Raw genomic sequence first — 26,931 nt, forward strand, 5'->3', positions numbered from 1 at the left:
TGCCAACACATAGTGTCAGATTAAATGCTAAGCCGTGAGTGTGTTGTGCTCCAGTCATATTGTTTATTTATTGCATCGCAATGAATCTTCATGCGCGGTTTCATTTGTCACCTCATATAAATATGGAGAAGCATTCGTCTGTGAGGCTGTAAACTGGCGGCGAGTCCGTCTGTGCCGTCAGTGTCGCTCTGTTCTACCTGCATGTGGAACAGTTGATTCTTTCATTCCACTTTACCTCGAAGCAAATATCACTCGGAAAATCACAGAGGATTTTTAATTGCGTCGTACAAGAACACAGTGAGACAAAGAAAAAGAACGTCCTAATCTCACAAATGTAACACTCTGTTCTTCTGAAAAAGAAACGAGGAAAACAAAAGGAGGAAAAGAGTGAGGGGAGAAGAATAGCTGCGTGTTTCCATTTTAGAATTTGAATTCTGAAGTTTGAAAATAAAGCTCTCCGTGTCAGTTCAAAAAGAAAGATCGTGATGATTGCGATTTTCTTCTCACGAGCTACTTTCAGGAGTCGTCTGTGATCAACTTGTATAAACTGAAGCTCTTTTGTCTAACAGACATTTTCTAACAGAGAACTTTTCAAACCACATCTATCTTTTAATCTCTTTGCAGTCATGGTGTCCCATGGCTAACATGATCAAAGTCTCTTCACTTCTCTATACAACAGCTGCATTGCTGATAACACAGAACACTGCAGATCTTTTTAGATCATTGTTTTCCCCAACCTTTCATATATATTTATTATTATTATTATTATTATTAGTTATTTATCCTTTATTTAGCCAGGACGTGTCCCGTTGAGATTCAAGGTCTCTTCTTCCAGGGAGTCCTGGTCAAGGTAGCAACATAGATGCTACAAATAGTTACAGAGACGAGACAATTTCGGATATTAAACTCACAACAGAATATAAAAGTTAAAAGGGGATTATTAAAATAGAGTAGAAAAGAAAGATAGAATAAAGTAAAGTACAGACGTATACTGGCCATACCATGATTGTGGTGAGGAAGATGAGGAAAAACAAGTGAATATAAATAACACATACAGTATATACATAATAATAATCATAATACTAATAAGGAGAAGAATAAATAATTAAGTCAATAATGGATCCCCACTTAGCCACAGTGTAGGCTGCCTCCACACAATGGGAGTCAGCCTACACATTATATAATTTATATTACAATTATTCTTACGATTGCATCTTCCAACGACACCTGGTGTTATTTTAACCAGGTCGACCTTTTCTAGAGATTTTGAGAGATAACACTTCAATATTTATTCTATGTGTGCAATAATTCTTGATTTAAAAGACTCGACATATGTATTTGGCGACCCCAAGACAATCTCTGTGGGAAAAAAAAAAAAAAACTACCACCACCCAGTCTCTAGGACCGGGATTATTGAGATAAATGAAACGTAATCTTGCAATTACAAATTTGAACTCCGTCATGGATATTTGATACCCCACCCGCCACCCTACCCCCACATGAAAATCGTTTAATTCAAATAACGCCTGCATTTTCCTCTTTCATTTATCTGTTATTGCCGTACAATCTACTGATTCTGATAGTGAGTTCAATGTAGCGTGATTACACAACGCCTGGTCGAGTCTCCTCCCCTCTTTTTTCCCCTTTGCTTACATTAGTGTGTGTGTGTGTGTGTGCGTGTGCGTGAGAGAGTGTGTGTATACACACCTCAATGATTTTGCCTTGCAATGGTGCCATCCCCTGGGTCTTTGATTGTCAATGAGCTTAAACCCCTACGGCGGGGAGGAGTAGGTGCTGCTGTGTGTGTGTGTGTGTGTGTGTGTGTGTGTGTGTACATGTGTGTCTCTCCTCTCTGTCTCCCACTCCATCTCATCAGTTATAAACAGTGAAGTCATACCTTCCAAGGGGCTTGTGTGTTTTCTTTCTTTTTTTTTTTTATCTGCAATGATGTCACCAGCAGCCAATCAACATGTAGTGCTGCCTGCTTGTGGTAGTGTGTGTGTGTGTGTGTGTGTGTGTGTGTGTGGGTGGGTGGGGGGGGGCACCTCTGGGAAAAGCACACACTTGCTCTGTTGTTATCTGGTTCTGTCGGCAGTATGAGAGCACACATGCACATCAAATGACATCTCCACATGCTGCCTCTGATACACATCACTGATGTTTTATGCATATATATATGTGTGTATATATATATATATATATATATATATATATATATATATTTAGCCTGTAAAAAATCTTTCATACATGATGTGAGACACATGCCGTGTGAAAGTTAGTTGCATGTATTAATCATGTGCTCACAAATAGTCCATTAGTGTGCATGGTATTTCACAGGGTGACTGCTGCAGTGTTCTGCTGGGTTTGTGTTTGTTCACACTTGGGTCTAATCCTAAAATAAACATCTTCTGTTTACCACAGAACCTTCAACAGTTTTGTTTTGGGGTTTTTTAACAGTGACCTCAGTCCAAGGTGAGCAGAAACTTTCCCTGTTTTTGCTTCAGCCCTCTAAAATGCAGTGAAAAGCTCAGGCTGTTCAATCAGTTAACACTGCTGAGAATTTACATGTGGCCTTGGAACAGATTTTTCCGTTATTACAGAAAAGTAATTTGTTTGGTCTGCTCTACAGAGAGCACATTCTGGTAATTGCAAAATGGAAAAAACATCAATTGTTGGGACTGAGTCAGTTTGTCATCTACAACCAGTTGTTGTTGTTGTTGTTGTTGTTGTTCTGTTACTGTTACACACAGCAAATGCTGTTTATCTGCTCTTGTTTTGGCCAATTGAATTGAAACATTACAGACAAGTCAATAGAGAAGCATTTCCCTCCATATAATATTAATGAATTACAACAATCATAGTTACTCAATCCATCTTAAAGTTTGATCCGTCTGCTTTGATGCCTTTTAAGTTTGTACATTTCATTTGAAACGATGACGTTAAGTCAACATGTTTTGGCACAACTCAAATTAATCAGGCTTTTTGGAACCAACTGAGCAACCACAGTGAGAGGAAATCTCCACCAGTATTGGACCGTCCCAGTTGCAATCTCCATGTAATATTTCTGGGAGTTGCCATAGGGATAATATGCAGTACGTGCTCTGCTGTTTATGCTAAACTCGCCGTCATGGAGAGTCATTACGCTGAGACTAATTGTGTAGGTCAGCTGAGGAGAACTTGTGCGCACTACTGATGGTCGTTTTACGATCCTCAGCATGGGTCTCTACATAATTCCTTCAGTCAAAGCTGGGTGGATTAAAAACATATTCACTTGGGTGTAGAGATGAATTCAACGGTCATTGGAATAAAAAGGACTCCAGTCTTTCAGGTCAATCTCTGACAATATTTTACCGAAGCATATTTATACTGTGCTTTGCTCCATAATATAACAATACACCAAAAAGGTGAAAGTAGTGAAATGGATTGAGGCCCGCTGGTTCCTGGTGCACGCAACTTGCACCGCTGTGCCGTCACTAATGAGAAAGGCCGGCTGGCACTCGGCTGTCATCTGCGTTCCTGCCTGGCTTCCTTACAGGCCACAGAGGGACGAGCAGTGAGTACATCTGATTAGCCGCATCGACTGGTAAAATGCTACTACAGCAGGTTTCCGCTCATAAAGCCCAGCTACATAGTAATTAGCCTGGGATCGATGTGGCTGTCCGGCAGCTCGCCCACAGATGCAAAGTTTCACCGAGCTGAATGACTGGATTCTTTCAGGGAGAGGTTAAAGGGCCCTACGCTTTTTTAACAGCGGGCGCATTACTGTCATTCACGTTGCCTTTTTGATGGTTTTGTCTGCCCTCACTCTGTCAGATGAACGGGATAAATAGTTTCTACTGAGATCCATCACATTAATATGTCTGCATGTGTTCACTATGTTGTTTTCGACCCATGGGCCAAGGTGCTTTATTGGATTTGTTGCACGCTGTCTTTGCCGTCCTGATCAATGGAAACTAGAGCTGCAACTAACGATTATTTTCATAATCGATTAATCTGTCGATTATTTTCCTGATTAATCGATTAATCGTTTGGTCCATAAAATGTCAGAAAACCTTAAAAAAATGTTGATCGGTGTTCGTCAAACCTGGAAATGATGATGTTCTCAAATGTCTTGTTTTGTCCACAGACCAAAATGATTTACTTTTAATGATTTCTTACTGTTATCCAGAGCAAAGAAATGAAGAAAATACTCACATTTAAGAAGCTTAGACAATCGGAAATCTTGTTTTAATCATGAAAAAAGCTTCAAACTGATTCATCGATTATCAAAATAATAGTATAATAATAATTGTTTCAGCTCGAACGCACAAAAATCTCACTCCCTTGGTGAATTTCTATTGATATCTAAAGATTCTAATCACAGCAATCTCTAATGTGCACGCTGGTGTTTCTGTTTACTCGTGGAATCAGCTTAACAAACACCTAAGCTATTTACTTCAAACTGATGTCACTAATGATGTCACTAATGTGTAAAGAAGCAGGCTTGATGATAAGGGAGGTGAGGGACCGAGATCATTGGGCAGGGGGTGAACAGGTGGTTTCCCCCCCATACCTTAAATACTACGATACTCTCAAGTAAGTGAAGTGTAGATCGTGGATACCACTCTCACCATCTGTCTGTATATGCAAGACTGCATCCAGCTGTGTACTGTAAAGTCTGTGAGTAAACAGAAACGGCTAACCTGTCAAAAATTCACCTACACATAATAAATTCTGTAATTTACAGTCTCAACAACTGGGAGGAAATCCCAAATATTTCCAATGTGACTTTCATTTGTCTTACTTATAACATTATCACATTGCGCACACTGTATTTTAATGCCACGGTTCTCAAACTGTGGTAACGTGTACCTCCAGTGGTACGCGAGCGCCCTCTGGTGGTACTTGGAGGAAATTCAGTAATGCTGTACAATACCAGGGTATGTGATCAGAGTGGAGCTGAGGAATCAGAGTCACCTTATCTCTCGCTCCATCTTAATGTAATTTCACGAGGCCTTTTTACACCACTTTACTTTAACGTTGGCGATGATGCTACTTCAGGAGCTCAGGATTTTCTCAGGTGGTACTTGGTATCAAAAAGGTTGAGAACCTCTGGACTGATGCAAGATCCGAAGATTTTTTATTTGATGTAAACGATCAAAAATACAACAACAGCATTCATTCTTTTACTCAGAACTACAACAAAATCATGTCCCATATGTGTGTTAATTGCTTCACACTGTCATGTGTACATCAAGTGTGCAGACTAAACCAGTGATGCACTGAGGCTGACCCACGCATACTGTTCCCCCAGGTGCCCACGGAGTGCGAGAGGAGCCCCAGTTTGTGACGGCACGTGCAGGAGAGAACGTCATCCTGGGATGCGACGTGTCCTTCCCCCTAAATGGCCAGCCCTACGTGGTGGAGTGGTTCAAGTATGGAATGCCCATCCCGTTCTTCATCAACTTTCGTTTCTACCCTCCTCACGTGGACCCAGAGTATGCTGGTAAGAATAGTGACCTCTTTTCACAGTCAGTTCAATAAACGTCTCCGCTGCCTCGACTGAGGATTTGGGAAAAGCTTGGGAGAAAACGCCAAGAGGCACCCACTGACACTTCATCATCATAGTCCTAATTTGTGCAGACAGCGGCTATGTGTGTCACAAAGTTGCAGTAGAGGGTCTTTTTCATAGAAGTGCCTCTGTCACTCACTTCAGCAGTTCACTTCCTGCAGCTTGTTTTTGAGCTTTAGATCTGAAAGGCTGAGAAATATCAGAAAAATACCTTTAGTGTCTTTGATTCTCACTCTGCAGTGGGCTTCTTTCTTTATATACAGTATATATACATTTATATATATATTTAAAAAAAATAGTTTGGTGACATCATTGAATAGCAATTGTATCATATTTAAAAAAATATGCATATGCAGGCAGGTCTTAATTGCACTGGAAAAGAATAATTCTATTGGCCATTGCCCCAGAGACAAATTCAGCTCAGAAATTGGGGAGGTGTTTACTGACAGCTGAATCATCATCTTCTCAGAGGCTTCACACAGATCAGCATCACAATCCGTGCTTCTTAAGGGCTTTTATTTATGTATTCATTTTTTTGGTACTTTATTAATCCCTGTAGGGAATTCCCTCTTTGCGTTTAATCCATCCTTTAATAGGAACCATCCTAAGATACAAGATACACCCCTGCCCGGGGAGCAGGGGTGTCACGATTCTCTAAATCCTCGATTTCAACGTCACAATTCAACTCTCAATCTTTTTTTTCTCTCTTTTAGCGCCTAGTTTAGTCTAGGATCGTTGGTTTTATGTCATACATTTTTTTTATTCCCATTTCAATTACATGGCGTCATGACTGATATAATGTCCATCATTTGTTTGCAACTAAGGCCTAATTGTCAATTGAATGTAACAATAACCAGTCAATTGGAAACTCACTGTAAAAAGAAGTCATAGAGAGTCATGTAGCTCTGTGTTGCTCTGAAGGTCCAGCAATCTGTTGTTAAGGCCACTAAATCTGACCTCTGACCTCCAATAAGGCAACACCTTTGCAGTAAGATGCAAAATCCAAGGGCTTTTAAAGGACCAAATGAGGCCAACTAAATGGTTACTATTAGTTGGCAGCAGCTTCAGGTTGACGGGAGGAGGTAACGTGTAGTCGTGCCACAATGGCTACAACCACAACACTGTGTTTCTCCTCCTCTGGCATGCATGCAGGACGTCACACTGGGGTCGTTTCGATCAATATTCTACTGTGACACCTCTACCGGGGAGCAATGGATTTTAGGTGCCTTGCTCAGCGGTACCCCAGCCTTTAATGACCTGGTGCTAACCCTTCATTTACAAGCCTTTCCACGTGGCCATGGGCCGCCATGCATACACCTGCACTTTCATATTGTTGAGCTCTGTCTGATAGAGTCTGATCATAAACCAGGTGTAAATCAGGTCCCAGTCATGCAGTATATGCTCTTCACCCTGCAGTGCCTCTTATGACATCCACACAGGATGTCTCTGCTGCTCGTTGTGTATTCATTGCTATTTGTCCAGTTGTAAGACCTTTAAGGGCATCAAAGTTTTCATAAATAAGATTTGTGTTAATCCCACTATCTGACCGTATCTCAGCTAAAGCGGTGGCGTTATGCTCACGAGCAGATTAAACCGAGTCTCTTATATAATCACATTATAACATTATAACCTCATTTGATAAAAGAATTCAAACCAAGTCATTACACCCTCGTCATCAACACCTTTTCCACCTTTTTTTCCAGTGTGTGCTTACCAGGGTAGACTGTAATAAATTTGTTGACTAATGAATGCCGACAGCTTTAATGAGATGGCATTTGGTTGCAGCAGCTCCCTCCCCACCCGCGATTATTTGTATGCACTGTGTGAAGATTTAGTTTGGAGGTGAGAGAGATTTTCCCGTTGCCTGCTTTTGATTTCTTTTCCTCAGATCATTGAACTCGGTGCTTAGCCCCTGCCTTCTGGAATGTGTTTTAATCAAAGGCCTTTTTTTATATCATGGCATATTAAATGTGGTTCAGTGCAACGTATTTTGGATCATGTAAAGAGTGAAACTGCATTATCCTGCTCAATCTTTGAAGAACAGAAGCTATAAGAATGTGTCTTATATCCTTTTTTTGGGCACAACCTATAGGCAATCTGATAAGAAGAAGTACTCACATTTTTTAAGAAATGTCACATTTCAAAGTTCACGTTGCTCATTTTTATGAACTAAAAATAAAAACGACTTCTAAATATGCAATTTAAAATTAATCATAATTTAACAAAAAAACGAAGATGGCACCTATAAACACCCCCCCCCCCCCCCCAGGATGTCTATATAAGGAGTTATGTATTATTCCCACTGTAATTTAGCAAGGGTGCACCTGCGGCACAGATCCATGCCACGTGAACACTTGGGATGAATCTTGTTGTAAATTGATGTACCATCAAAATAATCTTGAAATCCTATGTCCTAAATCAGCAGGAACAGGAGAGAGAGAAATGTTATATACTGTATACAGACTTTGTAGCTAGCAATTTGGAACGGGTACCAGAAATCCGTTATTAAAATGGCCCGGGAGCTGAATCTTGAAATACTGTCGTTGACATTAACGACGCTGCTAATGGTATTGGACAAATTAAGTTTACTGTTTGTTTATGATGGATTTTTGCTGTTTCCAGTCCTGAGGATAGATCTGTGTGCTCTGACCAAGTCACAATGGAGAAAGTTCACCAGATTTGACAGTGATGATAGTTGTTTTCCTCATGTGCAACAAGGCTTTTGCATGTACAGTTGTTTAATACGAACAATCATATCAAACATTTAGCTATAGCACATCACATTCAGTTGGAAAACACATGGCGTGAGACAGCACGGTGTTGCTGGGTGTTACTAGTTCATGGTCAGAGCTACTGAAACACACAAAGACGTCCTGTATATTGTGCCCTCTTTTAGATGTCAAGGGTTAACGAGTCAAGCCGACCACAGCGGCACAGTCTCCTAGATTCCGCCTTGGTCACAAACAACAAGCTGTTGTTTTATGAATCATAGAGGCAGACCAATTATATAACGACTCCATGAGAAAATGTAAAGAGGAAGTGGTTAGACACACACACTGATGGACGTGCATAAAGGACGCCATAGAACATTTCAAATGAAATGTGGAAATGGAAGAACGACTTCTACTGTTGAATGTCCCCGAGCATCACTGAGGATCTTTTAACTGGTCCAGAACAATGGTGACATTTGAAAACGACTCGACCTAATGATATTTTCTGAGGGGTTAAAAATCTGCTTTTTTCCTGGGGGCACAGTGACACAGAACAAGTTTAGAACGCTCGCCTCATAAAACAAGTAGAGCCAATTCAGAGGATAAATGAATATTAAATTAGAAAGTTACATTCTGTAAGTCCATTAAAAACTAACAGGAACTATGCTGCACGGTTGATGATGATTTATTTTATTTTGAACATGAAACATGTACATAAAATATAAATGACAAAAAAAGGGATTAGATTAATCATTAATCTAAAACTTATCGGATCCCATTTATAGGGATATTTAATTTTATATATACTCAAATAAATATGTCATTATAGAAGCATATTAACATATCAATATCACCATATACATCAAATCTTGATAATCATTAATAACAATAGTAATATTGATATATCATCATATACACAATAATCCTGATAATCATTAGTAACAATAATAATACTCATAGTACTTATATAATATTGGTAATATCATCATTATCACTATATTATCATTATTTCTAATATAATCATTATTATTATTGTTGTTATAATAAGAATTTGAAAATAGTCTACCACCACCACCAACAACAACAACGCCAATATAAATGACATAATACCCTCAATATTGTGACATGAAAACCATGTCTTCATACATTGATTTAAATGTGTAAGTATTTGGACATTACTTGTGTTTTATCCCCCAATCCATTCCACAGAATGTCCTCTATGTAGTCCCTTAAATGGATCTTCTCCAGAGTCTGATCCTGCTCCACCAGCCCCAGCAGAATTTCCAAAAAAACATAAGCAGCAGGCAACAACAGACAGTCCAGAAGACAACTCTTCCTGGCAGAGGCAACAACAGAATTGGAGCAAGAACTGCCTCCACCACATCAGTGGCATTGCTTTAGATGTGTCGACCCCACAGCAGAACAAAAGTCCTCTCATGAAATCAGAGTAAATGCCAGTCATGAGAACTGGAGCTGTGTGACAGTCTGCCATGTGTCCACTGCAGGAACCTGATAGCCGAGAGAAGACGTGGGGTTACACTGACTGAACAAAACAAGGGCAAAGGAACAGCTGGCCTTGTGTTGTAATTACTATAATGAGCAAAAGTCCCGCCAAGGGTTGCCAAGTTTGCTGCCTTATGGTCATTTGACTGGTTTGAGTATCGCTGTGTGGACACACTTCTGTCTGGACAGTTGTGTGGTGTATAATCCAGCTGTGTGCAAGAAGCACTGATGTGGAATAGATTCCGCACACTCTAGGTTTTGTGTTTTAAAACACAGTCTGTAAAGCCTGGGTTACATACTCATGGCATCATCTCTGCTTGTGTTTTAAAAGGCTGACACAAAAGAAACATTTTTACAGCCACACAGTGCAACTATCTGTGTCACGGGTTCATTTGTCATGTAACATTAAATCTTACGAGTGCTCATATCTTTACTGCTTTGCCAGGGCATCTCGTTCATAAATTTGTCATTAAACAGCTAATTAAATCAAAAAAATGAGGGGATGGATGGTGATAAGGATGAAATGGGAGGGGCGTAAATTTTTACCTTTGTCACAGAGGTTGTATTTTTGCTGTGGTTATTGGCAGAAGACCCAGGTTCGCAACCCAGTGTCTCCATGTGTGTGTGGGTTTTCTCCCGCTTTCCCCCCACAGTCGAAAAACTTACATATTTGCGAAATAGGCAAATTGGACACTCGAAATTGAATATACGTGTGAGTGTGAGAGTGGATGGTTATTTGTCTCTCTGTGTCTCTGTGATGGACCTGCGACCTGTCCAGGGTGTACTCCGTCTTTCGCACTATTATGTCGGCTGGATGTGGCACCAGCGCCCCTCGCAGCCCTCATGTGGAGGATAAAGTGGTAGAAGATGGATGTATGTTTAAATAAGTGTATAATCATTATATCGGTGTCTAATCATTGTGAAATTCCCTAAAAAATAAAAATAGACAATAGATAATAAATACGATTAAAAAAAAATCATGTTTATATTTACTTTACCACAGAGTGTGCTTCATATTAGTCGGAAGAGTTTTCAGTTTGTTACAATCTGCAGTCTCACCAACACGCTGGACCATTTGTGTAAACGTGTTGTATCTCAAAGTGTTTATGCAGCGCATACACATGGTGATATATGGTATATTAAACTTCTGTTACATTCCCATAGAAGAACATTGCATTGTAGTAATTGTAGTCATTGCATCATCACACAGCTGCGTGCATTTAGCATTTACACCGCGTTAAGTGAAGAGAGCGCAGCGCTGGTGTTTGCACTCGACACAGATTTTGTGTAATAACTGAGCCGAATGTGACCTCAGACATCAGAGAGTATGAAGGTCATGTCAGCGTCTGTCACTGTTATCACTGCTGTGCCTCATTATTATGATTGTGTTTGACATGGCAGTTTGTATCTCTGTTTCTGAAATGAATATAGATGTAAAGAGAAGACAGGATATAAATAGCATCTTTTTTTTGCATCACGTTTGCCTCATTTATATTCTAACTTTGGATGAAAAGACCCCTCAGTTTGAAGCCAGAAATAATTTGTATCGACTCAAGCGTACCTCGGCTTATCTGGAGTTTAATATATTCCCAATATGTTATCTTCTCTTTCTCTTTTTTTTTTTTTTATTTGTTACAGTTACAGTTGGCAGGATGAATCTCCATTTTGTACTCGTATAAAGAAACGCAGGCAATTTTTACCCGAGGTAATGTTCCCGAAAATTGTACACGAAATACATGGAAGGTGTTTTATATGAAAGCTCTCCTGCACTTTGTTTGGATTGTTCAAAATAGGACTTTTGCATTTGTATCCATATTCAGTAATCATTTCTTTAGAATACACTGCAACAGATTTGTTACGTTTATCTTGATATATGTACATAAACATTCATACAGGGTATGACTGGGATTATAGCAGTTAGATTAAGCATAAACATTTGCAGGAGTGCACTTTTACACCGTAAAAACATTCATGTTTACACTTGTACATGATTATGTTTCACTATTAACTTTAATACTTGAATGCATCAAATCCAAAATGGAGCCGTCAATCAGTAAAGTAAGGGGAGAATATTCTCCAATCTAGGGCTATTTCAAATTTTATGAAATCTTTATTAGAGTCATAATAAATGTAAAAACTAACATTTCCAAAGCGATGGCTGAAGCTGTTTTTCTGTAACCATGTGTTAGATTTTATATGGTACTGATGATGATGACATTGATGATTATCAAGGTGAAGGGACGTTTGTGTTGGATCACTGATGAGTTTACGAGGAAGGAATTTGCTGGCTCAGAAAATCATGCGTGGATCCACAAAGATTTGAAGATTTGTTTGGACAAAAGCAGCTGTAACGTTACAATTGGAGAGAATCACCCCAAATGACTTTTTGGTTCAGTGTTTTAATTCCTCCTAGTGCTCAAATAGTGCTGCCAAGTGTGTTGCTTATTATAAATTTACAGATCAAAGATTCCCGACCCCTACACAAGTCAGTAGGAAAGATCATTTAAAGTGTAGTCAGAGCACATGGTATATAAACAAGTGAACAGACACAGATTCATATACTTTATAGTACTGTGTATATAAATCAGCGTAGTCCTCACTCCATAAATGTGTTTTTTTTTTTCACAGCTACATTTACTCAACCGTGAGACTACAGAGACGTGGTTGAATACTGATTATGCATAATCTGATATATGTCCCCTTTGGAAAAACAAATGAATATTTATTCAAGATAACTAGCTATCCAGTGTTGGCGCTTTTCCACTGTACAGTTCTAGCTTAGGGTTGTGCCAGAACTGCGTCGTAGAAAAGTGCCATTTGACCGTCATAACTGCAGCTACAGTCCATGAGAATAAAAGTATTTAAACTGTAAATCATCAGTATAAGTTTAGGCACAGTTTAGACATAGAAATACCTTTGCAGTACACGTACGTGGAGTCATCCGTAAGATTTATCCGTCCCTCGTCTGTAGGACGCACAACACACACAGAACACTGCTTTGAATGGCAGTGAGTCAGCCAACAGCTGCTCCTGTATTAACGCGGTGTGTCCTGATAAAGAGCAGATTTCTAAAGGCAGGGAATACCCAGGGAGTGGAGAGGGTGGGAGAGAGAGTGAGGGGTTAATGAGGGACAGCCAGGCTTTGATAATGCTGATGTTTTTTGAGCAGACAATGCGCCCTGAAAGCACTTTGTTTACCCGTAATTCCAATTTGCCATCTGTTATGATCTAGTTGCCAGATTGCCCGGGGGTGACATCATCAATCCCGCTCTTTCCCGCTTTTGATCTGTGAAAGTAAACTGCAGCTCTCCATGACTCCAAGTCACCAAGTCAGGAACCCCATCTGTGTTGAGATGGACTGTGACTCCTGTGTTACCGCGAGCGCTGGCTGTTGTCACGTTGCTCACTTTCACTCCCCTCAAAGGGAGTGAAGACCTGCCCTTGCCTCGGCACATGTCTAAAATAGGCCGACATGCACGGAGACGATGTCTTGGATGCAGTGAAGCTTAAGTGGCAGGTGTCACTGTGCAGTTACAGCTGCATTTGATGTTCTGTGCATCAAACACGGGTCTTACGTGCTGTGAGACACCCACACTGTGATACCTGTGTATATTTATATCTGACACGTTCAAAGGTTGGTTCTCTTTAACATTCATCCGGTGTCTCTCTCTCTCTCTCTCTCCCTCCTTTCTTCTCTTTGTTTATTCGCCTCTCACCTGTGTCTTCCCTTCCCCTCATTAAATTCAATCCATCTGTCCTTCTCACCTCCTTTGTCCCTTTTCCTGCTGACTCCATGTCTCCGTCTCGCTCGGCCAGGCCGCGCCACTCTGCACGGCAAGTCCTCCCTGCGGATAGAGAATGTGCGTTCAGACGACCAGGGCTGGTACGAGTGTAAGGTGCTGATGCTGGAACAGCAGTACGACACCTTCCACAATGGTAGCTGGGTGCATCTGACCGTCAATGGTAAGGACCATCTGCTTACGTCATATCAGTGAACTGTGTGTATGGATGTGGTGCATATCTGGACTTATATGCTGTTACAGAGGTTACGCCTTTGAAATGATACACCTGAGTAAGACTGCAATGAAGGATAATTGCCTTTTTTTTTTTTTAGGTTAATAGAATCTGTTGATTAATGATCTCGATGAATAAATTAGCTATTTTCTTTATTAAATTCCTGTGATCATTTTTAATAGAACCTCAAATAACCTATTTGAAGATGCAACACAGAGCTAATTTAGCATTCGGTAACGCGTCAATTAATCGGTGATTAATTGTTGCAGTATGAGGAGACAGAAGTTCACGTGCACAGCAGAGAAGTGGTAGCAGGGTCAGGGATCCACGACTCTGGGGAGAACCTGCTGCTTTACTGATTAGCTTTTTAGGTGAGAAAAAAAAACCGTTATGCTTGTCTAGCTGGAGGAAGCAGACCAGGAAGGATACCTGGTCTTTAACCGTTGTGGTGGTGTGTTCTGTACTGTGGCATATGTACTTTTACAAGTTGGGGTCTGTCTGTCAGAGCCCCACAGGCAGGTATGAACAAAAACATGAGATGCATCAGGGTCTATTATTCATTAAATGAAGATTGATTGTGAAGATTTGTCAACATTTACTTTTAACCCACTGAAAAGACCTTTGGAACTTAAGTGCACCTGTGTGAACTCTCTATTTTTCATGCGTTCCCAGCAAAAATAGACAGAGAGAAGATCTGTTCATGATGATATTGACATTTTACCGTCAATATAACATAAAACGGACACCTTTGGCAGTTTTAGTGTCTAAGCTGAATCTGAATACATGAAAAGCATCAGCATTTCATTTTAAAACTATTTGTGGAGAAAGTGGAGGCTACAACTACAGGAAAACCAGGTGTAGGTTGTAATAATTATATCAGGTGAACGACAGGTTCTCTCCATCTCTTCAGCAAAAAGGCAGTAGATGAGGCTGAGGTTCCAGGAGGACCAATGATCATACTTAATTAACAAAGGATAACAACCTGATTATGTTTATACCCAACTGTCATCTTAAATGAACCAATTTATATGTGTTCATTTACAATCAACAGGGAAGAGCTGAGAAAGTTTGCATTGCAGACACACTCTCTCTTGCTCTCTTGCAATCAAAATCAAAACATTGCATCCTCACAAAGAACCTTTTAAACCAAGCAGGAGAATTTAAGAAAACAAACTCAGGATTTTTAAGTCCAGGAGAATCTGCATTGGCATACATAAACACACACACACACACACACAGACGACAACAGACAATTTGGGAATATAAAGTCATAACGTATTGGTGGAGCCAAACACAGCCAGTGTGAACTAGGCGTAATAATCCATACATCATATACTCTTATCCTTTTGAGTCAATCCCAGCAGACATCGGGTGAGTCTTCAATGAACCTAACCCCAGTCTTTTGCTTTGGACTGTAAGTTCCAAAGCTAGCTTCCAGCCAGAAACACTCTCACTGTAACTCGACGGTACCAACCACCTCTCCACTGTGACGCCTTTGATTAAGCCTTATCTCAGTCTGTTTGTACAATACTTCACAGCATACCAGGGTGTTCAGTCTGGTGTTTGTGGCCACATTCTTATACTCAACAAAACATGGGTTGGCCAGAACTGAAAGAAGAACAGAGACTAAATAAGAAAAGCGATGTGCATCATCTGTGGCATTACTGTCATGAGTGTGTTGAATGCATAACCAGGCGTTTGAAGTGTGGCTTGTGTTGTGGAGGAGTAGCACTTCCAGACTGATTTGTGCTCAGGGCCCTGCTCCATAAAGCTCTGCAGTGCAGTCCTCTATTCATATCCCACGTCTCTTTATCATTGTCAAACAGCAGTCACTGAGTATTACTTTTAGCATTCAGCTTTCACTCTTGTTATTTCTGTAAATGCAGTGTATGCATGTACGTTCTTAGAAAATATGCACACAGCCCGTGGGTGAGATGTGCTTTCTCACTCATGCCTTTCCGCTACAAATTAACACTTGTGTCTCATTCCTGTGAACTCGCGTCACCTGCAAACTCCTTCCACAATGTGTGCGGAGGATTTACTCCGTTTGTGAGGATGCGGTAATTGTTGTGCAAGCCGTGTACTTCGATCTCTGTGAGATTTTTAGGTTCAAGAAATACAAGACCTAGTCTAGATCCAAGGAGGGAAACACTATTTAACCTTCAGCTGTACTTTTTGAATTACTTTCTGTCACTATAGATGCCTTGTCTCACTGTATCAATGTATCTATTGTCGCTTTAAGGGGAACTTTAAATGCGTAACCAGTCGTGTATAAAGTAACTAAAATGGATACTTAAAGTATAAGACATTTACTGTACTTAAATATTAAAATTAACATTTTTTTGATATAAAATGTACTTAACTTTTAGAAATAAAAGTATTAAAAAAAAGTGAGGAGTTAAGTGGAAGGACGAGTCGTCTTTCAAATGGAAGGTTGTTGGTTCAATTCCTGTCTTAAATCCTAGCTCAAATACAGACATTACCAACTCTTCTTCTTCTGATTTTATTTGGTAGTAACTAGTAACTGTAGGGAAATGTAGTGCAGTAAAAATACAAGTTGAATCATGAATTTTGTACTAATGCACAGTAACAAAGTATTTGTACTTTGTTACATTACAACACTGTGCGTAACATGAATATAATGGGGAAGTGTTAGGTTCGAGTAGGATCTAACGTTTCCTATGCAATGGGACTTGACACTTTCAAAACTTTGTTCAGATAAGCCTATGTTGGTGGATTAATATGTGGTGGTCTATAGTATCAAATGCTAAGGTGAGATCTAATAATATAGAAAAGACTGAGGCTCTCATATTATACAAGATTTATGACAGATGTTTCAGTACTTTGATTAGCTCGAAATCCTGATCGATTTGCAGTAAGATGTCAAGTATTCATCCAGCTGATTATAGACATTTTATTCTTTTAAAGGATTTTGCTAAGCAGTGGGGAATTAGAAATAGTGCTGCACTGGGTACAGATGGATCCAAGTTTTTTTTCAGCATTGTACAGCACTTTGAGAGAAGCTGGGGAAATGCCAGTTCAAAGTGAGTTATTAATAATATTCTCCAAGTTGCTCATAAAGCAGTGGCAAACCGATTTAAACAGTTTAGTTGGATTGAGATGGTGGCGTTTGAAACTCTGAATGGGCTTTTATATGTGGTAGCTATATTAGCCGCCGTATGGCTAGAGATGTTACTCTGAGGGATCGTATTTTGTATTTTGAGAACTTATTAACAAATGAAGCAGCAGTACTATCATTAATATACCAATGTTGTTAGTTATTCTGTCAAGGCTTGATGGCACTAAGCATAACCAAACATCAGATAATATCCAAGTTACAAGTTATCTTAAACTGGGAAATATAAAACCCTTGTTATTGAGTGTGGGGACCTGGTGTAGGTTATTGACACTTGGTCGGTTGTATGTGCTGGTTGGCCTTTGGAGTTTGTAATTGCTGTTGGCTGGTCCATGTGGAAAAGTCTTGTAGTAATGACCACTAGACTCAGAAGGACTCAGAACAACATAACAAATAACAACAGGTGTGAGTGGATGGAAGACCAGCAACCAGCAGACACATGCGCAGACTCTCTATATGAAGATCAACAGCATCTTTCACTCATGAACCACTTCATCTTTAAGTTTCTGCAGCTGTCAGATGAATTCTGTTAAGCAGATTAGAAAATGGATGGCTCGTGTGGAAGTATGAAGAGGATCACTTTCATACTGTCCAGTGGGAAGTATCCCACTTTCCATCTTCTTGGAAACTTGACTTTGTCTACTTTGTTCTTCTAAGATGATTTAGACTCCCACCGTTACCTCGCCGACTCCCACAGCGCAGGCCCCAATCCAGAGTGAGGTGATGCCAAAAAAGCAAGGTCTTCAACCACTCCTCCTAAAATAGCTTCAGCTCAACCCCCCCGCCTGCCATTTCTGTATTCTGCTGCAGAACTCTGCAGTGCCTGTTTGCTGCACAACAGCCCCACTCTCTCTCTCTCTCTCTCTCCTTCCACTGTGTCTTTCTGTCTTTCCCTCTCTGACACATGCACAAACACACGGATTTACTCATGTCCTCCGGTATCTGCTTGTCTCACACAATAAACCAACAACTCTGGAGTGCTCAAACCATAAGACAAGACAAATACTGCATGAAACACCATCCTCTTAAAATATAAATACAGTACTTAACTGTATGCTTCCAATAAAGCTGCATTTTTTTCTTTTCTTTCAGAAGTAAGTGCAGAATTTATGGTGTGTAGTGAATCCTTGATACCTTATGTTGGACTTTTTGCCACGCCTGCACTTGAGAGGTGTTTGTGTCACCACAGTCAGCATCACATCAGACCACACAGGGATGCACTGTGTGATACTGTATCAGCATAGGGGAAACAGATGCTCCTAGAAGGGTGCACTCTCCCCTTCATTTCAAACCAGAATAGCTCTTATCATCGCCGTGCCACTTACAGTGTTGTTCACTACTTTCCTTCTATTTTAAGCTCTGCAGGTGGATACTGTCAGCCAGTGAGTGATAATTATGAATTATTATGATGCCGTCTGTCTGCACGTTCACACGGCGGAGCAGTGGCTGGCATAGTTGTCTCACAGCAAGGTCCTAAAACATGCAGATTTGGGACCAGGTAAATTAGACGGTCTAAATCTGGCCCGGCGATGGATTGGTGACCTTTTCAGGACGTACCCTGCCTTTTGTCCCATGTCAGCTGTGACCCTCATGTGGAGGATAAAGTGGGAGAAAATCAATGGACGGACCTCTGCACTTTCAAATGTTAATATGCTCTTTATAAATGAGTCCAGATGTCGCTCAGCTCTTGTCCTCTAGAGAGGTTTCCATGATGTTTTACAATCTTCAGAGACAGAGTTTGATGCTCGGGGAGGATTGTCTTTGATTAGTTAAACTGTAATACAATTATTACAGCTTAAAAAGCCTCTATAAATGGTAATTTTTCATTCAAGTATACCACAATACAGCTTCCCAGAGTACCTCACAACAGCATTATGATTCAATTCTGCAGTGCTTCAAAATTCAAGAGCCCAAAAGTCTATTTCTTTTTTATTGTTAACAGACAGTTAAGATACAAAAAGAAGTCATATTGTGGAGCTCTAAATGTTAAATGACATTAGTTCTGTTTTTCCCATCAGTGCAATATCATTGGAAGAAATTAATAAATGTGTTATCCATTTGGAAGACGTGTGTTCAGGGTCAGGCCCCAGTTAGACCTCCTGTGGAACTGCCCGCTTTGTCTTTGCTTGAGAATAGACTTTGGCCTTGCTTAGACTGCAGCCCAAAAAGCACAGATTTCTTTCGTTCACTTTGTTTATTTTGTTTATACTCCTTTTTCTGGGGACGTGGCCTGTAACTATAGAAATCCATGTGGAAAACTAAACTAGAGTATGTCAATATGGACACACTCAGATCGCATCTGATCACTTGTGATGTAATGTGAACAAGAAGATCAGATTCTGATCAGATATGTTTACAAGTCCAATTTGGCCTGCAGTCTAAAACAAGGCCTAAAAGCTTTTACTGTTTCCACTCGGTACTTATTGACATCAGCCCTTTGTTCTTACTGTTCCCTGATCTTTTTATTTTAAATTGTTTATTGTGAAGCAGCTATACGCAATTAATTACCAACCAGTCTACACAATCGGCTGCAAACAGCAATATTTAGTCAGTGGATTGGTTTTTACATAATTACAGAGAGGCATAGTACAAACAGACCTGTTTTGTTTCTTTTCTATCTTTTGTCCACCATTACTCTGCTGTTGGGATCATATCAGACCCACTCAGACAGTCGTGCTTACTCACAGCACAGCTGAGCGTGAAGATTTCTAGCTCAAGAAAATACCAACATCTGTTTCCTTGTGTGTGTCAGTAAAAAAGTGGGGCTCATTTCTGGTTCACTGGACAAGAACAACAACAAGCTCGCAGAGTAGGGGAAGCTCATGAAGTCGGAAGTTATTTAGTCGAAGTCGAGATACAGGCACATAGTGACTGCTCTGTCTGCTTTTATAGCATCATCAGAAACATGTGTCGGTAAAAAACACCTCCTTTACAATCTCTTATCCAGGAGACTCAGGTCATTAGAAATGCAAAAAAAACAACTAATTTTACTCAACCAAGATAGTCAAGATTCCTGTATTGTTCACATAAATCATTGCTTTCTTATGTCGAGGAGGAAAATAAGCACTGTGCCAATTTGTTTTCCTGTTGTACCAATTTACCTGGATTTGTGCTGTAGATATAATATAATCCATTTATCTTATGGTGACTGGAATTGTCCTCATCTTTAGAATAAGCCAAATCTGAGCAAGTGACACAACTCAACCGTCTAAAATGGGACAATCTCTGAAAATTCTAGGGCATGTGTAAGTGTTACAATATTGGCCATTGGCATTTTTGTTTGGAGCTTTTAAGTGCAATCAAATACCGAAATAAAATCATTTGGTGAGCTAATGACCATGAATTTAAATTAACATAAGCATCACTTGGTCTATAGATGGGGTGTTAAACTTCAGGGGCCACGTACAGTGCAATTTGATCTCAAATGGGCCACACCAGTAAAGTTATAGCATAATAACCTATAAACAACTAGAACTAATATGCAAGTTTTACCATTTACACATGAGATTCATCATTCATCCGGATTGGAGCCTCTGGTGGGCCGATTCTGGCCCTCGGGCAGTATGTTTGACACCCCTGGTCTATAGTTATACACACCACTAAAACTAAACTCTTCAATAAGGAGTTAAATATGTTATGTAAGTTAGAGTTGATCATTGAGTTTCATCTGTAGGCAGGGTGGCATAATAATACCAATATACTTTCAAATGCAGTCTAGAATTACACAATAAATAATTAAAATACAGGGTAAAAAAAATGTATATTCTGTTTTTCTGCTAAAACATACATGCATCTGCCACCCGTAATGTTCAAATACTAACAGTATTGGATTGTGGCCATGCGTCCTGAGCTCTTCATCAGACACGCACAGACAGATCCACTCGTTTCACACGTGATAGAGTACCCAGCAAACTATCCATCTCTGAGACTCTCTGCCCATATTGAGACGCGGTTAATGGTGTATATTTTCCACTCTTTTTCATTTTTATCGGTTGCCTTGATTTCTATTGGTTGATTTACCCAAGGTTGTTAACGGAGCCTCGAGGAGGTGCGGACCTCTTGATTTACATCATGGTGAAATTAGAATGTGGAATTATTGATCAGTAATGACAAAAAACATCCTGCTTCCTGTACCTTTTTTATTTATTTTTTTTTTAAAGAAGGAAGAGGACAACTTTGTTTTAAATAAACTCCAAACACCTCTGTTTTTCTTTCATAATTCAACCGCTGACTACAAAGCCGTGTGGAAGCCGACGATCAGTAACTGGGAGTAAAGTGTGAACACGACACTAAGGAGAGTTATAAAAAGTAGTACCTGCTCACAAGTGCAGTTCTCATGACAACACTGATTTTAGAAAAGGTGGAGGTGTGAGCGAGCTTACTTTTTCACAGCGCCCTGAAATAATTTATCTCTCAGTATCAATGCTTAACCGTCGTCATAGTGCGCAAGGAGGTGAAATATGGTTTAGTTTAGTGTATGTTTGTGTGGAGTTCATGGAGTCCGACTGCTGTCTTCATTGAAAACAATACACAATTTTAAAATATCTCAATATTACACTAACAATAATTCCAGATAAATATTGTATTATTATGTGAATATATGTATGAACAGTAAAACATTACCAAACCTTAAAATTCTTCATCCACAAACCAAAGATAGTTAATAAAAAAAACACACTCATCTTTATAACATTTATATAACATATATAACATATAAAGTCTAATAACATTTTTAATCAAAGATTAATATTTGCATAAGGTACATTTTCACATCTTTACAGCTCAGGCTTTTATACCCTTAACCTATTGTTAATCCAAAACTATGATTTTAGGTAGTTAAGATAAACAGCTTAGAGAGACCTAAGATGATGATGGTCAGTGATTCTCAAGGTTGGAGCTTTTTTTTCAATGTGAAACAAACTGATAAAGAAATAGTATGCAGTATATGTAAGAAGCCGCACGGACCGAGTACTTACACAGTTAATGCTTGTAGTGAGGCAAATGTTGTGTAGAATTAGCACAATATTGTCTGGCTTATGGCTGCAGATGGAATGACATGTTAGCGACTGAGAGGGTGAAGGATTAACATGTAAGCAGATCAGTCTCAGACCTAAAGTGATTAGGATGAGAATATTAAAACAGGATTTATGAACAAAAAAAAAAAAATTCTGTATAGAATCATTGACGCTTCCTCGTAAATAGAATGGATACAGTGGGTTAAATGGAGATTGGGAAACCTGAATACACAGCTTAAGTGTGTTTTGGTAGGAAGACGTGCCAATTGTCTTGTGTGATCATCCTTCTCCATAATCTAGACAGTCTCTGAGCTAAAGAGGATTTCAATGTTTTTTTGTTTGTTTTTTTTGTTGTTTTTTTAAATGCAGCATGTCTGGCACATTATTGCTACTTTTACAGTCATTTAAAGTGGTAAAAGTGTGAGATATAAATTTCGAGGATGAGCGATGAGATCCTTTATTTACCCTTGGTAAAGATCCGTTAACAACTCCTGGGGGGTGGGGGGTGGGGGTGTTTATAGGTCACGTCATCGTCAGGCTTTATAAAATATATTTTTTGTGTTGAGTCAAAGTTATGATACATTTTATATCGCATATTTTTCTTTTTAGAAAACAGGAATAGCAAAAATTGTGTAGAAGTCACAAAATAGACTGTTTTTCTTTTGTTAGCCAAGCCAACTTTGAACTGTAACATATTTCCCAAATTCAATTTCATTTTTTAAACATTTTTGAGTACTTACTAATGCTAAGGTGCTTTTTTTGTAGTTGTTGAAAATGGGAAGAACAAAAAACAAGCTTATAGACATTCTAGATTGCACATTCTTAGCGCCACTGTATACAAGTTTTACCAATGAAATAAATGGATGAACGATTATTATATGGCTTGGTTGAATATTTGATTGGTCCATTATGAGATTCTCTTACGTCGACTGCTCTCACTCTGCTGAAAGAAGTCCAGACAATCTAAGGTGTGATCATGAAGAATACAGAATCCCAACTTGTACTTCAACAGCATCCTGTGTGTGTATGTGTGCGTGTGTGTGTGTGTGTCTGCACCAACAGCTCCAGCAGTAAAATCCATCCATGTCTTATCTTCCAGAACTTCTTCCTGTTGTGAGAAGAAGCACATAAACTTTCTGTGACGCATTCCAAAAATACCTTCAATCGTCAAGTGTTTTCCTCCATAACTTGTTTGATTAGTCAAGCTTCCCTACCTCCTGCATGAGAACATGCATTGGAAGGTTTAAATGTCCTCCATAAATAGCATGTTAATATTTTATTCATTTTTACTCATTTAATGAGTTGATGTTTTCCCGCTTTGTTAATTTATTTATTTATTTGAATTCCAGTAATGTGCTGGATAAAAATGTCAGCTCATAGCAAAAAAAAAAAAATCAACCATTTTCTATAAATGGTTCTGTTTACCCATTAGTTATAATGGTTATCCTTTTGACGGTCACAGAGCGCAAGATGCCACATTAACTAACTTGACTTATTTGGTTTATAATCAAAATTGTGCAAGGTTTTCTGTCACTTCTCTTTGACTTTAAGGCAAGAATATTAATTTCCCTCTTCACAAATAGAAATGCCGGATCCCAGAATCCCAATCTATGAGACTGGTTTTCCTGGTCTATATGACAAACTTGCATCATGTCTGGTGCTAAGATTCTATGCTCACTATGCTGTGCTGTGTGTATAACACAGGGACACACAAACACACACACACACTGCAGTCCATGCGCATCAAGTGCCAAATATACAACAATAGTCCCTTAGCGCTCTCATCGTCTCCTGGCAACCACATCATACTAGTATATGATGTAATGTAATTAAATGTATGCTGTTAGAGCTACTCACTTTGCAGTGTGGTGGTCAGTCAACACTTAACAATAAAGAAGAGAGTCACAACCTACACCAAAGTATAAGTATATAAGTGTATCGTTTAAAATATAACTTATTTCAAACCATCTGGCTCCTGCAAAGAACAAGCCTGTCAGAATAGCGGTGTTAAATATAAGTTGATATAAGTTTCCCTAAGATCTATTTCAGTCAGATATTTTGGAGCAGAAGTCTGTAGTCACACTTCTTTCCCCCCGTTTGGTGTGGACGTCTTCGCGGTGAGTCATACCTCCTCACTCGAGTGCACCGTGGGATAAATCAAACACAGAACAAGTGAGCGTAGTGCAAATAACTCCACCGGTTAAAGCTGCAGTAGACGGGATCACTGGAGAATCCAGAATAGTTCCATTTGTGAGCCTCCACTCTTCTTCTCAGACACAGATACAGAATGCTTTATTAATTCCCAACGGGCAAATAGAGTGTCTACACTCCACCGACCACATATACACACAGTCATCCTACCTGTAGCTGTTGACACACAGAGAAGAGCCCGTGGCTGAGTCTGGACAGACTTAGTGCTTTTTATACGTGACACATGACGACATACAGTACGACACACATGACCCGAGGCAGTCTCTCCATTTCTCAAACTCTCTTTTCGACACTTTTATTTTTATTTTTAGATTCAGGTAGTCTGCTGTTGCTGCTGGGTTACTGATCTTTCCACCAAGAGCACCTGTGTGCAGAGTAGAAACACCTAATCGACGTCCTCTCTGCCCTTTCTGTCTTCTGTCTGCCGTGACAAGCCAGATATTGCAAAGGCTGTACGGCTGCCTCTCCATCAGATCACAATTTACATGATGCTACAAAGGTATTATAGAATTATTGATCAATTACTCTACTATACTACTATAGCTACAGTCCATGTGCTACAGTGTAGTTCTGAGGGTCTATTCTATGACTGTGAATGTTGCATAGTCTGTTAACGACACTGGAAAAAGAAAATGGTTGACAAATTTTAAATAACGACTTCAATTGGTAACAGCTAAATTAATTAAGCTCATTCAAACTAAAGTAAGCAGATCGTCTGCATATACCTTGGTAAATGAGTTTGAATTAACATCATTAATTTAGCTTTTTAAGGTTTGTCAGCCATTTTCGTTTTACAGTGCACAATGTCTGGTTTAAACTTTATTGCCAGAAATATATTCGTCCAAGCTAAAAGAGCGTGTGTTGTTTTTAGTTACTGTTATCATGTCAGGTGAGCAGTTTTGAGCAGTTACAGCTCATCTAAAGATGATTTTCTTCATTCTATCTGTGTTTGATCCGAGTGAAGTATTACTAACATTTCTCTGTTCCATCTCTCGCTCTCCCGTCTCCTCCCTGCCCTGTGACCCTCCTCAGCTCCCCCCACATTCACAGACGTGCCACCTCAGTACGTAGAGGCCAAGGAGGCGGGGAGCATCACTTTGACCTGCACGGCTTTTGGCAACCCCAAGCCCTCCGTCAGATGGGTGCGGGACGGCACCGTCATGGTCAGCAATGCCAAGTACAAGGTCAGCCATGTTTCGACTGATAATGACACTGTGGTGACGAGTTTACTTCACGATCGAGGGGCTGGAATCATTTCATGAACTATTCTGGTTCCTCTGATTGGATCTGAGGACACATTCAGGACAGATTGAGACCTGCTCTGATCACTGAGGACAGATGTTAATACCAGGTCTGAACGCGGTCCTTAATTAACGTTTAAGCTATGTTTCTGAGGCATGGCTGCAATGCACAACTCAGAGACACTGTGTAAATGTTTAAAATGTAAACGTGTTCTTCACCTTTATTGGAAAGGTAGTGCAGGCGGGGGAACAAGGCAAAACAAAGAAAAGCAGAAAACTAGCTTCATGAGGCTGAATACAGAGGCGTCTCAGGGTATAGAGGCAGATCTTATTTTTGACACAGCATCTGATTGTGAGGCCCTGCAGCACGATTCTGCTCGGTGCACCCACCAGGTGTCTGCGATGATTGGGGCAACAACTGTGTGGCACAGGCAGACAGGACTGAAATGGCCCAGCTGCAATAAACTTCTCTTTTATCCGATTATTTCTTATTTTTTCTGTGTGTTTTGGGGATTCAAAAAAGTAAGAAACGAAGGATAAAGGAGCACAGAACAAAATATGTGTTTCCACATGGCTGAGGTTGTTTAATTAAAATGTTTAAAGCCCAATGGTGTTCTGACACATTTTGTAGTTTACCTTTATGAAGATTCCTCTATTGATCCCAATGAGGGGGAATTCAGCAGTTACTGTAGAAGTAAGTAATAGCAATGATTAAATACAAAAAAATAGACAGAGACATAAAGTTTTTACATATACATACTAATACAATACACACATAGTATGACTTTATAATTCCGTAATAATAAAATAAGTATATACCATAATAAAAGTACTATACTATACTTATAATGAAAAAAGGAATATGATAATGTAAATACATTTAAAAATAAGAATTGCTGCTACTAGTATTCCATTCCACTGTCAGATACTGTGATTTTATTGAGGAAAAACTTGAGCTCAATTTCAATAGATCTAAAATGGGATCAAGCTTTATCACATGGCATTTATTCTACCATTGTATATTCTAATGTAAGGAGGAGAATTTAACAATATGAATTACCCTCACTGAAACAAAAAAAACAGTGAAGAACAAAAACCCCTGGATTTGAGGAGCTTGTCTTCCCGGCGGATCCTCTCAAGCTCCGTCAGACTGGATGTGAAGCGTCTTTAAAGCTGACGTCTTTAGATCTCAACATGTTCAGTTCTGGGCTTTAACTCTCGGCTGAGGCTGGACCACACGGAGCCACTCTTGATGTTACGCTTTGGGTTGTGCATCGTTCCCCGTCTTAAATCACATGTTTAAAGACATCTGAGAGGACATGTCTTCATGGAGTCAATGATGGATATTAAACTTCCGAGTCTCAGAGACACACAAAGTCGACGCATCCTTTTAATATGTAGTCACTAAATATCACTTGGCCCCGTGATTGTCAAGACTTATTGTGACATTATAAGCTGCGAGAGGCAGCTTGTAACTCTGCCCCACGCCTAATGTCAGGTTAATTAAGAGGTTCATTTTTGTTTTATGAGACCAGACTGATGTGTTTGC

The 26,931-nt window shown here is 39.6% G+C and overlaps 1 protein-coding gene across 4 annotated transcripts in view; it reads left to right on the forward strand.

The window, feature by feature from the left end:
* The window catches only part of LOC131458298 (protein turtle homolog B-like), a 93,049-nt gene that overhangs the window by 15,725 nt on the left and 50,393 nt on the right, over nucleotides 1-26,931 (forward strand). For all 4 annotated transcript variants that reach the window (XM_058627279.1, XM_058627281.1, XM_058627280.1 and 1 more), the window contains exons 2-4: nucleotides 5,294-5,485; nucleotides 13,582-13,728; nucleotides 25,174-25,325. In XM_058627279.1, coding sequence (XP_058483262.1) covers nucleotides 5,294-5,485; nucleotides 13,582-13,728; nucleotides 25,174-25,325 — 491 coding nt within the window. The remainder of the gene's footprint in view (nucleotides 1-5,293; nucleotides 5,486-13,581; nucleotides 13,729-25,173; nucleotides 25,326-26,931) is intronic.

Source organism: Solea solea, chromosome 4 (assembly GCF_958295425.1).
Source record: "Solea solea chromosome 4, fSolSol10.1, whole genome shotgun sequence".
Taxonomy (NCBI): Eukaryota; Metazoa; Chordata; class Actinopteri; order Pleuronectiformes; family Soleidae; genus Solea; species Solea solea.